The following is a 13,784-nucleotide window of genomic DNA, read 5'->3' as shown; positions in this document are numbered from 1 at the left end:
TCCGAGAGCCAGGCACCTGCGGCTGGGCTTTGCAGATGCTTGCCTGCCCTGGGGCGCGACCCCGGCCCCCAGAGGTGTGTTTTCTCCCACTGCCCCTGCGGCTGAGTTGTTCTGGCTGAGACCTTGTCACGGGCTGGCCGCGAGCTGGGGGCCCCTGCCAGCCACTGCAGACCCATGTCCAGACTCACGTGAGGGGCGCTCACTTATTCTCGGTGGGTGTTGGGCTGTGCTGTGCCCCCCACGTTGCTGTCGCCCTGCCTCTCATCCTGGGGTCAGAGGGAGGCCTGGCTCAGGTCACCAGGCCTCTGAAGGGCACTTGGGACTCTCGGTCACTTGTTCCCAGGTGCAGGCACCTCCCTGGGACAGGCCATTTCCTCCCCACCCCCCCACCCGGCCTGTGCTTCCCACTACAACCCTTTTCTGGGATGGGGCTGGGATCCTCCTTGGGGGCTCCCTCCCAGCTGTTGGACACTCTGAGCATCCTCCCTGTATCCCCGCTGGCCCAGAGACCCCGTTCCGGCCCCGTGTATGTCTCCAGGGCCAGGAAAGACCTCTCAGAGACCTGGTCCAGGGGCTCCAGACCCTTCAGTCCCGAAGTTCTTCGAAGAACCTCGATGTCCACCATGTGAAGGAGGTAAAGGCAGGAGTGGAGGGAGGAGCCCCCGGAGCCCAAGCATCCAGGGGTGTGGGGGACCACGTCCCGGGGTGGGCGGTTCCCTGCTCCTGCCACCTCCCGGGGTGTTCAGGAACCGCCCGCCCCGGCCCAACGGTTACGGTTACGGTGACTCGCCCGGCACCCCTTCACCTAGGTCCCCAGAGGCCTGCTGTAGGAGTCCTGAGACTGTGCTGACCTGGCCGCACCCCGTGAGGACGGGAGGCGGACCCCCTCCGTAGTGAGGCCCTCGAGGGGGTCCCTCTGGTGGCTGTGTTCTGGGTGGGGGGCTGGCAATGTGGCCTCCCAGGGAGGCCTCAGCGGTGCAGCCTCTGGACAACGGAGGTCTCTTGGGGTCTGCAGGCCCGTCCCTGCCGGGGAGGCCCCCAGAGTGTGTGGGCCACATTGTGGGGGAAAGTGAGGCAGGTCTGCTGCAGATGAAAGCTGCGTGCAGGCCGCCATGGGAGATGGGCCCAGAGCTGCTTCACGGACCGAAGCAGTGATCCCAGGGAGGCAGGAGCGTGACCCAGCTGGGCTGGGTGCGAGGGCGGCTGGGTCTGCAGCGGGGGCCTCGATTTCCATGCTGTATGACTGGGGAGGGGGTGCGTGGGGGGGTCTGCGCCTCAATCTCCCGTGAGGTTCTGCGGGTCCCAGGGTAGAACCTCCGACCAAGCCTGGCCCCGACAGCAGCCTCCCAGCTGGGAGCAGGCCAGGGTGGGGCGTGGGGTGCGACACCGCTGCTCTGCCCCCCGCGCTCTGTACTCTGAGAAACAGCGATTGTGCCTTTGATGCAATTCCCTTTCCCGCTTGTTGTCGTTCTTCAAACCAGATGGGTTTTTGAGATGAAACTGGGGACAGTTGGAGTCTCCACTCAACTGCTGCCAGGTCTGCGCGGGAGTCGGCAGAACCAAAGGGGCTCCGATGGATGCGGCCCACTTTGGGGGAGCTTAGGTCTTAATAGCAGCGATTAAACGATCTTCTTAATTATACAGGGGAATGTTGACATCGCTTCTCCATCAGATCTCAATCACAGGGAGCACACGCCCACCCCCTCCTCCCAGCCCCAACTCCACGCCCCGCCACCTGCCCCGGCCGGGCCTGCGGACAACCGGGCACTCCTGTGGCACGGCCCTGGGCACCGGCAGTCCTGAGGCGCCATCGCCGATGTCCAGGGCCTCAGCCTGCCTCGGCGGCACCACCTGGAGCCTCATTTTCTCAACCACGTGGTTGTGCGTGGTGGGCCGGGCCTCTGCTCCGGGGTGCCCTCTCTCCTGGAAGACACCCTGCCGTGCACTGGCCCCTCCAGGACGCTGATCCTCCTGGCTCCTCCTCGTCATCCTGGCCTCAATTCCTCTCCCTTTCGTCCTGCCTCTGAACGCAGTCTTTATCCTGGATGCATTTCTGAGGTTCTTCCCCAGAACCTCTGTGAGCTCATCACCCAGCGAGGGTTGTGGTGGCAGCCAGGACGATGAGGGCCTCGTGCAGGGCGGGGCCGGCACGTCTCCCCACAGCCTGGGATGCACATGGGCCTTCCCTGAGCAGGCTGTGTGCCGCGGGCAGGCAGGCGGTCCACGTGGGGATGCCTAGTCGACTGGGCCCTCCCACATGCCTCAGCCCTGGGACGCCCTGTGCCCACGGGCCACCTGGCCGTCGGCTCCTGGCTGCAGGAGCCCCGCAGGCCGTGTGCCCTTGACCAGCCTGGGTCAGGTGAGCAGGCACCCCGAGGCCACCTCCCTGCTCTGAGGCGGCACTGGGAGCTGCTGCGTGTGTGCAAGTGGCCTTCCTTCTGGTAACAGCGAGTGGATCTTCTTAACGCGAGAAGGAAATCAGGCGGCTTCCTTGAGAGGCAGCTGGCCAGATCTAGGGGCTCTAGGGCGGCCATTCCCCGGGAGAGCCTGTGGGGCCCTGGGCTGCCAGCTGCACCCCTGCCCAAGGGCCTCTCAGTGAGGGGAGGACACGGCCGCAGGGGCCACAGGCCTCCCTGAGTGAGGAGGCCAACACCCAGCATCCAATCCAGGGCCCCGCCCACCCCCACCCCCACCTCACCTTCCATGCACCCCTGTGGTACCCACTTACCCACTGTCCACCCCCGACCCCCCCAACCCCCACACCCTGTGGTCCCCACCCCTCCACCCACCCCCCTGTGCCCCTTGTGCCAGCAAGATGCCTCCGGCCATTGAGGGTGAAACCCCATCTCCGTGGGGTGGCTGAGGGGGGGCCACGGGCCCCACATAGGCTGCTGCTCCCTGGGCCGCGGGACCAGAGGCGCTCCTGGAGAGCTGATCCCTCCCCAAGCAGGTGGGTGGTCCTGGGGCTGGGAGTCCCTGCACGCTTCCTCTCCGTGGCCCAGATGAGCAGGCCCTCTGTGACTTCAGGTGGCCAGCTGGGAGGGTGCTCTTAGTGAGGGGCCAGGACGCCGTTGGCACCCGCTTGGGGAGGGCTGGGGGCCGTGCCCACCATGTGCTCTCCCAGGCCTGAGGCTGCTGGCGGGGGCCCTGGGGCCCCAGCCGCCCAGCACCGTGGATGCCGGGAAGGGGCCCAGTCTGGGGTGGGCTGGACACCCGTTCCCACCCACAGGAACGGGAACAAGACAGGGCGGACTCGCCCTGGGAAGCCGGCCCAGGTCTGCTCTCTGCTCCTGGGTCCCTCCAGTGGTCAGCGGCTGCCGTGCAAGTGTGCTGCCCCAGGGAGTGAGCTCCCAGAAGACGGAGATCCTGTCATGTGCATACCCAGAAAGTAACCGAGGGTGAACGGAGAACCCGGATAGACCACGGCAAGGAGCAGCTCACACCCACGAGGGCGCTGTCAACGGCAGAAACCAGCAGAAGACAGCCGGGCAGCGGGCACAGCTGGTGGACAGAATCCCACACGTGGTGTGGACCCAGGAGGGCTGGGAGCGGGCCCTGAGCCCACACATGTCCACCCAGGCTCAGGGCAGCCCAGCCCTCGAGCAGCGGGAGCTGCACCCCCACGGATGGCTCAGCAGATGAATGGACAGAAGGCCCAGTCTGCCCACAGGGGATGAAAACGAAGGATGCTCTGGCGCCACGACATGGATGAGCCCCGAGGGCCGGATGACCGCTGAAGCGCCAGACACAGGACAGACCCTGCCTGGCTCCACATGCACAAGGTCCCGGGGTCGTCAGATTCACAGAAGAAAGTAGACGGTGGGGACCAGAGCGGGGGACGGGGACGGGGCAGAGCGTCAGTCTGGGAAGACGGAAAGCTCTGGAGCTGTGCGTGCTGACCGCTGCAGGACCCCGTGTGGGTCCCTGATGCTGCCAAGCCGTGCACCAAGTAACAGCCGAGACAGCAGTGACTTTTAAGTGTATTTATGTATGTTTAACGATTTATAACCCCTGGATTACCCACAGTCTATTAAAACCATGCTGTTCACCTCGAATCGATCAAGCAGGTCCCCATACACGTGTGCACGCTCAGTCGTGCCTGACTCTTCTGTGACCTCATGGTCTGCAGCCCGCCAGGCTCTTCAGTCCATGGGACGCTCCAGGCAAGAACACTGGAATGGGTTGCCATGCCCTCCTCCAGGGGATCTTCCCGACCCAGGGATTGAACCTGCGTCTCTTGCATTGGCAGGCGGGTTCTTTACCACTGCGCCACCTGGGAAGCCCCAGTCAGTCCTCACGTGTCTGTAAACCGGCAGTTTCCCAGGGTAGTTTCGTGTCTGGAGACGCCTGCCGGTTGTCACCCTAGGCGGCTGGAGGCCAGCCCGCTGCGGGCACAGGAATCTTGGGGGCACAGGTTCGGGGTCAGCTCACAGTGCAGCCCGATGTTCTGAGCCCCATGGCCTGCCTGGCACGCACCTGGACAGCAGCTGGATGGGCGTGTGTCCCTCCCGTGGGAGCCCCTCTCTTGGCTGTGTGCCCACCAGGCTGGGTCTACCCGCCCCGCTGAAGCCCCCGTTCCCAGGGGCCCAGACTCACCATGAGGCAGGCCATCCAGCTGCGGGCTCCAGCGGCGTGTGGGCTCGGGACCCCCGGGAGAGGGCTCCTCCAAAAGCCCGAGCCTGGCCAGTCCTGCAGGCTCTGGAGCAGAAGGGGCCCGTGGGGCAGGCCTGGGGTGGGGACCCTGAGAAAGGTCCCTGAAACCACCAGGAAGGTTGTTGAAGCATCACAGTCAGAGCCTGTGCCTACCCCTGACCCTGACCCTGGGAGCGGGGGTCCTACCGACCCCGCCCCTTCCTGGCCCGCCCAGCGTCTTCCCCTCTGTGTGGGGCTCCCACCCTCGATCCTCGGGGCCAGGCCGGGGGAGGGGGATGGGCTGAGTGGCACCTCCAGCCCCACGGCGTCCTCAGAGAGTTTCTGCGCTCGAGCACCGCATGTGCCCAGGGGAGACAGCAATGTCCACCAGGACGGGAAGTCGCCGTGCTCCGGGGAGAGCAGGGCCGGGACAGGCTCGGGGGGTCCAGGCCCAGCGCTCGGGCTGCACACGGCCAGGCTGGGTGGGAGGGGGCCTCAGGGGGCACGTCCACCACGCAGGACGGACAGACAGGGATGCGCCCCATGGGGTCCCTCCGTCCACAGGGCCCGGCCCAGATGAGGGCGACGGTGGCGTGGACGGCTGAGCACCATGTCCACACCCAGACTGGGAGAGGTGGCACTGGACGCCGGGAGGAACGGGGCAGTGGGGCCAGGGGCTGTGCCAGGTGGCCCGTGGCTTTCCGCCTGCCCCCGCCCTGGGCCGGGCCCGCTCGCCCCCGACCCTTTCCTCCCATCCCTGAGCTCGGCAGTGCAGCCTGGGGGCTCAGTCACTCCCCCAACCATCTCCTGCCATCCTTCTCCAAGGCGCTGAGCTGAGAGGTGCATCGAGGCCCAGGGAAGGCCCATAGCCTCGGCTCGCCCAGGCCCCCCGGACGGACTCTGGAGCTGGCCTGACGCCTGGAGGCCAAGGCCTCGCGCTGAAGCTGGGCGCAGGCTCCGTGCTTTTCCCCTTCACTTTGACCTATGCTTGAAACTTCCAAATAAAAACAACATCCAGACTGATCAGCTGGACGTTGTGCAGTGATAACCCCCCATGCCGTCACACCCCACCTCCGTTCATACATCAGCTTATGGCTGTGATAGAGCAGAATCCCCGACACACCGCTGGCTGTAAGGTCAGTAACAATGCTGAGTATCCAACCACAGAGCTCTCTGAGGATGCAGGTGCCTCTCAGGGCTGCAAGGAGCTGCGTCCTCTGGGGGCAGGGGGCCGGTCTCATGCGAAGCCCCCCAGCCCCCTTGGGCCCTCCTGCCAATGCCCCACGTGATGCTGGCATGCTGACCGCACTTGCGCCGCTGCCTCGCCCCACCGGCCACCTCGCTGTCCCCTGGCCCTGCGCTGGACCTGGAAGCCAGACCCTCCGGCGGGGCCCTGCCCCCGCAGTGTGCATCCCGCCACCTGGATGCACACGCGGGCTCCAGATGCTGATGGCCGGGCGGCACCCCTGGAGCACAGGCACCGCAGGCCCACCCTCTCAGACCCGCCGGGTAAAGCGCAGTGCAGGGTGGGGGTCCTGGGCGCCCCTCGGGGAGGCCTCCAAGGCCATAGCCAGAGCGGGGACTCCTCCCTGGCCAGGCGGCAGGGGCTCCTTCACAAAAAAGCCCATGGGACCAACGGGCCTGTGGTCTGGGCTCTGCCGGGGTCTCCCACAGCCCCCACCCCAGCGCCAGGGTCTCCTTCCTCCCAGCCCACAGCCTGGCAAGGAGGGTCAGAAGCTGCCCCGGGTCCCTGTCTGTCTGGCTCAGCCGCCGCGCCCCACGCCCGGTGGCCACCTTAGCCTCACTCCTGGGCTGAGTCCTCCTCCTGGGACCCTGCTGCAGGCCTGGCCCCCTCCCCAAAGCCCCGGGGGCGTCCTCTCACTGGGGCGCACGCTCAGCCCTCAGCCTTGGCTGTCTGCGGGGGGCTGGAGCCCGGGACCGCGATCCCCAGCCCTGCCATGCTGCGTGGCCGGCTGCCTGCCAAGGGATGGCCCTGGCTCTGACACCCCAGGGAAGCAGGGGCCACCTGGGAGAATCCACACCTCCATGCTGCAGGTCTGCAAACAAGTTTACTGTCAGGCACGCGGCGCGGCCCCTTGCTTGGATGGCAGGCGCCCAGTGTCCAGCCTGGCTATGCCGTAAACAGTAGCCAGCAGGGCCCACACAGCTGTGTCATGACGGGGAATTGGTCCCGGGTAGAAGGGGGCCTGAGCGACCCGGGGGGCCCAGGACCCACACCTCTGTGCCTGCACCCTCTGTGTGCTGAGTCACTTGGGCGGGTAGAGTGACCAGACGCTGATGCGCTGGTCCCCGGAGCCCGCGGCCAGCAGGCCCGTGGCGTTGAAGGCCACGCAGTGGACAGTGGCGCTGTGGAAGGCCAGCACGGCCAGCGGCCTCATTGTCCGCCACTGAAACACGCGGACACGGTGGTCCCAGCCCGCAGTGGCCAGGATCTTGCTGTCTGGCCGGATCTTGAGGTCGGCGATCCCGGGGTTGATGAGCTCGTGGGTCCCACGCACCTGCGATCAGAAAGGCAGGGAGACGTCGGGTGGCTCCTTAGATTGGCTCCTGACGCCCACCCCCGGATGCCCTGCCCCCAGGACATCCCATTCCTGGACGCCCCGCCCTTAGGACCCCCCCAACCCGCCATCCGGGACGCCCCTCCTCCTCCCCATCCATGGTGACCAGCAGCCCTGCGTGTCCCCCGCCCTCTGCCCCTCTTGCCCAGGAATTCAGGCTTGGGGCTCAGCGCCCCAGCACCAGAGCAGCCGCTCCTCTGCTGCGCATGCAAGGCCCCGAGGGAGCAGGCAGAGCACACACGGCAGGCCTGCGCCCCTGCTCTCACGGGCAAGGACCTGCCCGTCTCTCCTGGGAGCTCTAGCCCTGGGATCAGAGCGGTGGACGCACTGGAACCCACGTGGCCTGCTTTGGGGGGCTGTTAACAGTGGGGACCGAGAGGGGGTCCCTGCGGAGCAGGGTGCGTCCAGGCCAGCGTCACTGCCTGGGAAGGACCCAGGGGGAAGGGGGGACCTTCCATCCTCCTCCTGGAAGCTGGGAATGCCTGGGCTGGAGAAGACGGGCCATCCTTCCTGCCGGCTCCAGGGATGGTCAAGGGGGCAAGGCCCTGTCCCTGGTCCCTGGATGCGTGGGCAGCGTCTCCCGCCCACTGGCCTGTGCATCCCGCTGCCAGCTTCCGTGGGGTGCCCCTGGCAGGGTCAGGGAGTAGGCGGGCGGGCCGCGGCCGGCAGCGGGGCGAGGGGATGCCTGGCCGACCAGCCCAGGCATGGTGGGAGAGCCGCCTGACTGGCGTAAATCAGCCTCTTCAAGGATGTGGACCTGCCCAAGGAGGGAGGCAGGGCAGTCTGCACACCACCTGTATGAGGGCGGCCACGGCCCAGAGCCTGCCTGAGGGGCAGAGCTGGGACCCCCAGGTGGGTGGGCGCACAGCGTCCTGGCGAGGGTGACCCAGGGCCTGGGCACCATGGGCCCCAATGAGCCCGTCCAGACCAGGACCCTGGGGAAGGACCCGGCCACCAGGGCTTGCTTGGCGCGTGACCTCAGGTGCTGGGAATGTGCTGGGCCCATCTGGTTCCCATTACCTCGCTCCGCTCCGCGCGGAGCCCCAGCTGCGTCTGCAGCGCTGGCCCGCCTGCCTGCCCGCGCGGAGATTGATTTGGGCTCGTTGGAGCCGTGGCCACGAGGCGAGGCACATCTTTGTTCACGAGACTCCAGGGCGACACCGAGGGCCCGTGACTCGCGTGGGCACCAGCGTGCCCAGGCCCCCGAGCCCTCTGGGACCGGCGGCTCTGGAGATGCAGCAGCAAGTGGCCAGGGGGAGATGCGCCCCCGGGACAGCGCCGAGTGAGGCCCAGCAGCCTCCCTGCTTCCCTCTCCTCAGGGTTCCCAGTTCGTTGGCGAACGGCACCTCAGTTCTGCGCTGGACATGCCACACGCACTCTAAGTCTTAAGTCTCTATCACTGTTTCCCCCACAACGCAGGACGGATCAGGCCGACCTGGGCCAAGACAACAGGAGGGGCGGGGGGCCTGGGGTGGGGCCTGGGGTCGCCGCAGCAGGTAGGGCCCTCCAGGGAGCCGCCTGGTCCCCAGGCCTCAGCCACTTGGGCTGAAGTCCAGGTGACACCCAGAAGGGGTGCAGAACCCCACGGTGCTGGGGGGGCTGCCTCGGCCCCACCAGGCAGGAGCAGAGGCGGAGGGTACCCTGATGTCCACCTGGCGGGCCCTCCACCCTCAATGTGAGATGAGCACGGCATGGCCCCGCCCACCTCGGGGATGTCGGCTCCCACCACCTGTGTCTGGGACTCCGAGGCCTTGGCGACCGGAGAAGCCCCACCTCACAGCAGAGTGCCCTGTGGGGAGGTGGTCTGCCCCACTGCACGGGGCCGAGGGCTCGCTGGGACACAGGCCAGGCAGCCGCTGTGCTGGTCCGTGGGCGTGGCACAGGCAGGGCTGTGGGGGCAGGTTGATGCCAGGGGAGCTAGGGCGCCACCCTGTCTGCGGGGACACGGGCCCGGCTCAGATGCCACCTGCAGCCACGACCACTTGCTCCGCTTCCAGCGCAGGCCTCCTGAGGGGGCGCTTTTCCGGAAGCCAGTGCCCTCCCCAGCCTCTGGAGTCCAGCCTTAGCCCCCCTCTCCTACTTGGGGCTTCACCCTGGCAGCCCTGACCCACGGTCCTGCCCCCAGGAGCGGTGATGCCTGCGGGCATGAGGCCTGTCCCCATCTCTACCCCGGCCCGCCTCCCCAAGTGCAGGACCTGCTCCCTGGCCATGGGGGTCTGGGCTCCTGGGCGAGGGCCCCCTATGGAGGGTCTGAGAGACACCCTCTTCTGCAGCCTCCAGTCTGCGGGGAAGCCTGGGCCACACAGCCCAAGAGGACGCAGCCAGTGTCCCACTTGGCTCCCCCCGGGGCCCTGCTTCCCCACACCTGGGCCCTCGGAGCCGGCTGTGGACAGGTCTCAGCCTCCCGAGGCTTCCTAGCTAACTGGGGCTCCAGCCCCACCCAGAAGCCAGCGTGCACCCAGGCTCCCCACAGGGCTGGGCACTGGGCACCCAGACGTGGTCCCAGGGGCTGCGCAGCCATGGAGGGTGGGCAAGTCTCCGGTCACTTTGCCCCGAGGCCCACCCTGCCGGGCAGCTTGCAGACGGTTACAGGCGCCTCACTAGGGGATTTCTCCACGTACAGTTTGGTTCTTTTTTTTTTGATTAATCAGTTCCTTACTGACCAAATTCCTCTGAGTTTTCAAACTGGCTTGCACAGCCCGGATCCCACATGCCTTTCCCCTAGATGGACGAGACGTCACCGTTGTCGGCCAAGGCCCGAGAGAAACCCAAGCCCTGTGAGCGGCTCAGGAGTGCGGCCCCTTGCCCGCTGCCTGCCCGCGCCGGCCCCGATGATTAATTAGCCGGGGGCCTGCACCAAGTCCTTTTCATGCCTAAATATTGTTTCAGCCCATCAGACCGCCAGCACGGAGCAGGATGGATGAACCCGCGGCCCGGCCCGCTGACCTGCAGTGCCTGCTGCCCCTCCAGGCTCCAGACGGCCAGCACCTTCTCCGCAGAGCCCGACACACCCCTGGCCCTCCGCGGGTCCAAGGCCAGGGCCATGACAGGCTCCGAGTGGCAGGCGACACGGCTGCACACCTTCCGCGCGGAGACGTCCCACAGGGCCAGCGAGCCGTCTTCGTAACCGGCCAGGAGCAGCGGGTGGGGGCTGGACTCAGCCTGCGGGGAAAGCAGGGTGTCAGCGCCAGGGGAGAAGGGGCTGGGAACGGGCCGGCCACCCCGCTGGACCCGCGTGCCTGACATGCAGTCTGGGCCAGCTCCGGGGGACACGGGCCACACTGGCCCTCCGGCTCCTTCCCACTGCTGACATGCGCGGCCACCCCTGGGCGGGGCCAGCCACCTGTCTGGCAAGCCAGCCAAAGAAAACCACGAGCTCCGTCTCCATGAAAAATGAACCTTCTGCACTTTGTCAATGTCGCCGCGAGCCCCCCGCCTCCAACCATCAAGCCCGCGGAGTCAGCACCCCACCCGCCACGTGATGGATGAGGGCGCAGGTCAGAGGCTGCATAGCGGCCGCGAGGGGTGGGGGCGCGTATGGACCCCGGGCCAGCCTGGCACCAACTGGGAGCAGCTGCCCTGCGCCTGGTGGCTGCCCCGGGACTGCTGGCCCAGCTCCCGGGTCTCAGAGGTGACTGAGAATGCCCGCCCCTCAGCTGGGCTGCGGGACTTCCCTGACCAGGGGCTCAGCGGCCGCCCTGGGCCCCGGAGGGCCGGCGGGGGCCTGGCCCGGGGTTGCTGAAGCCCCGAGGAGGGAGGCAGGTGCTGGATGCAGCCTGGGCCTCGCTGGACATAGCCCTCCTGCGGGCCCGGGGCTGCACCGCAGGCATGACCTGAGGGTGCCAGGAACAGAAGGGGGCGGGGAGCCCCGCATGGGCCCACCCGGGGTCTGGAGGGATGGGAGGACCTGTGTGCCTGGCTGTCTGATGACCCCAGGAGCACCCGGGAGAGACAGGAGGAAAGTCCAAGGAAGCGGCCGTGAAGACTGCTGGGCCTGGGTCCACCCCCTGGGGGCTCCGCCCTGGCCCTCCACTGCCCCCACCCGTACACTCCCCCTGCACTGGGGGCTGCCCCGCTCCTGGGCTGGGGCGCCCCAGTTGAGTGAGGGCTGCATGCTGCTGACCCGTCCAGGCCCCACGTGGTGGCGGGGGCACCAGAGCTCCCGGTCCAGGGCCCACCACCCTGCGCTGAGGCCCCCAGGCCCCCCGCTGCACACAGGGTCCCTGCGGCCCAAAGACCGCATGGGCAGGCCCACCCCACTCACGCAGCATCCCCGCCAGCCTCTGGGTGTGCCAGCCACAGGGGCCCCAGCACCTCCAGGTTTCTGGGGAGCCCCTTGGCCAAAGGGCGGGCATTGGAGGGCCAGCCTCCAGGTTGGGTGTGCATGACCTGTGACCTCCCATGTGACCATCCTCCTCACAACACAGGCCATCCGTTCTCAGGAGCTGGATGGACAAGAAGGCCTCTGACCGACTGGTCAGGGCCCCCGCCACACTTGGATTCATCAGTGGTAGGCAGTCCAAGCCCCCAGGCCTGGAGATGCATCCAGGGCAGACTCTGAGCCAGGGGCTCCGGGCTGGATCCAACGTCAGCCAACGCAGCTCGGCGTGTCCGTCAGCTGCGTCGGTCACCTTGACGAGTTTGTACATCCTGTTTCTACACGTGGTTCTGATGGAATTCCTACACGATTAGGCAATGATGCTGACGGCGTCTCCAGGGAGAGTGAGCGGATATGATGCGTCCCCTCTGGGGCCTGTGAGCACCCCGCCCCCCCGGCACCCACAGCCTTGCTGTCCAGGAGAGTCTCGGGGCCCACGCCGCCCCACGCCCCCGAGAGCTGCTGCTCTCAGTTCAAAAGCTGTGGGGGCAATGAGTGTGAGGAAGGGCCAGGAGTGGGGCGCACAGGCCCGTTCACCCCGCGGGGCTGCATCTATCTGCAGGACTGGATGGCTCCCCTGGTCCCAGCGGCACAGGAGAGCAGCCCCGGTCAGCGGCCTGCTCCCCGCGGCGTCTGCAACTGCAAGGACACCCCCTGGACTCTGGAGGGCCTGCCCTGGGCCGTCCACTCATTGCCACCGGAGCAGAGACGCCCCGGTGACCGAGGCTGCCCCCACCCTCGCCACAGCCTTGGAGATGCCTCCTGACTGCGAATGGTCACCAAGATCAGCTGAGCAAAGAGGACACGGTCGCTGGACAGCGCTGAGCCCCCACGGGCTGGAGAGCTGAGCAGCTCGTCCGGCAGTCAGAGGCCACATGGCTTGCATGGTGGGCCAGCACCGCCCCCACCGGCCCCACGCAGACCAGAGGACAGCACGTGGCTCCCCAGGGAGGTTGCCGCTGACCCCACCGCCCGTGGGGTCTGGAGGCGCCCTCGCAGCAGGAGCAGGGCAGGATGGGGATGGCATAGCGGGGGAGGAGGGGGACCAGGAACACCGTCCCCAACGGGCATGACTCACGCCCGGGGGCGTGGCCGGGGCGTGGCCAGGCATGGGGCCTTACCTGCCAGAGCTGCAGGCACATGGGCATGCCCAGCCTGGCCCCCGCCTCGGGCTTCAGGCAGCTCACCGACGTCTTGGACGGCAGCTCCAGAACTTGGACCTGACAGCAAGAAAACAGGCGGGTCTGGGCTGGAGCCAGGTCGAGTCTGGGCCGCACACGCAGGAGGCTCAAGGCTCAGCTTGGTGCTGTGGGCCTGTTTGCGCCTCTGCACGACCCCCTGGGTCCCAGGCCGTGCAGGACGCACGCGTCACTCCCGGGTGACCTGCGGGGCCCTCGAAGGCGTCGTTGTCCAGCGGCCACCTGGGGCCTCCCTCGTGTTGACCTCCCGGCCGGGCAGGCGGCTCGGCCCGACGTGTTGACTCAGCGCCTGGCGCCCCTGCCCTCCTGGCGCCCCCGCCCGGCTGGGCCTCACATGCGGACGGCCTGGAGCCTCCGGGCTGTCCTGGGCCCAGTGCCCGCTGCTCCGCCCATGTGTAACCTGTGCTCAGAGTCGCCCACGCCAGCACAGACCCTCCTGGGTGCCCTGCCTGGTGGCCACCCTGTGGGGGAAGCGCCACGGTCAGTGTGCCAGGGGGGACATGGGCAGCCCAAGTCTGCAGACGGCGAGGCTGTGGTGCAGATGGGCTGTGGCGTCAAGAGGAGGGACGCCTGCTGGGAACACAGGACCCCCGGGAGGTGAAGCAGAGGTGCCAACGTGCGGGGCGCGGGTGACGCTCTCACCAGCACCACACGCGTGCACACACGCCCTCCACACAGTCATGTCTGCAGGGCTAGCTTCCGCCCCGCACACCTTGTCCTCACTGCCCCGAAGACGCAACAAAGAACCTGAGCCACGAGAGGGCCGTCCCACCATGAGCTAGGAACGCTAGGTGCCCCCACGGCAGCCGTGAGGCTCAGGACAGGCGCCAGCAGGACGAAGGACGCTGGGAGGACGCAGAGGCCCAGGGTGCGGCCTGGACATGACCGGGCAGACCAGGAGGACACGGGGGCCTCTCGGGGGAGGTCCCCCAGGCCCCGGAAGTGACCGGGCAGACCAAGAGGAGGCGGGGGCCTCTCGGGGGAGGTCCCCCAGGT

General features: G+C 67.5%; 1 protein-coding gene across 2 annotated transcripts in view; it reads right to left on the bottom strand.

Moving 5' to 3' along the window:
- Positions 1–6,688: 6,688 nt before the first annotated feature.
- The window catches only part of GNB1L (G protein subunit beta 1 like), a 28,783-nt gene continuing 21,687 nt past the window's right edge, over positions 6,689–13,784 (bottom strand). For both annotated transcript variants that reach the window (XM_025267142.3, XM_006065534.4), the window contains exons 5-7: positions 12,711–12,809; positions 10,158–10,373; positions 6,689–7,151 (exon numbers count right to left, since the gene is read on the bottom strand). In XM_025267142.3, the coding sequence (XP_025122927.2) occupies positions 6,900–7,151; positions 10,158–10,373; positions 12,711–12,809 (567 nt within the window). In that variant the 3' untranslated portion in view covers positions 6,689–6,899. The remainder of the gene's footprint in view (positions 7,152–10,157; positions 10,374–12,710; positions 12,810–13,784) is intronic.

Source organism: Bubalus bubalis, chromosome 17 (genome assembly GCF_019923935.1).
Source record: "Bubalus bubalis isolate 160015118507 breed Murrah chromosome 17, NDDB_SH_1, whole genome shotgun sequence".
NCBI classification, from domain to species: Eukaryota; Metazoa; Chordata; class Mammalia; order Artiodactyla; family Bovidae; genus Bubalus; species Bubalus bubalis.
The sequence above is the reverse complement of the archived record's forward strand: the minus strand, read 5'-3'. Positions and strand labels throughout refer to the sequence as shown.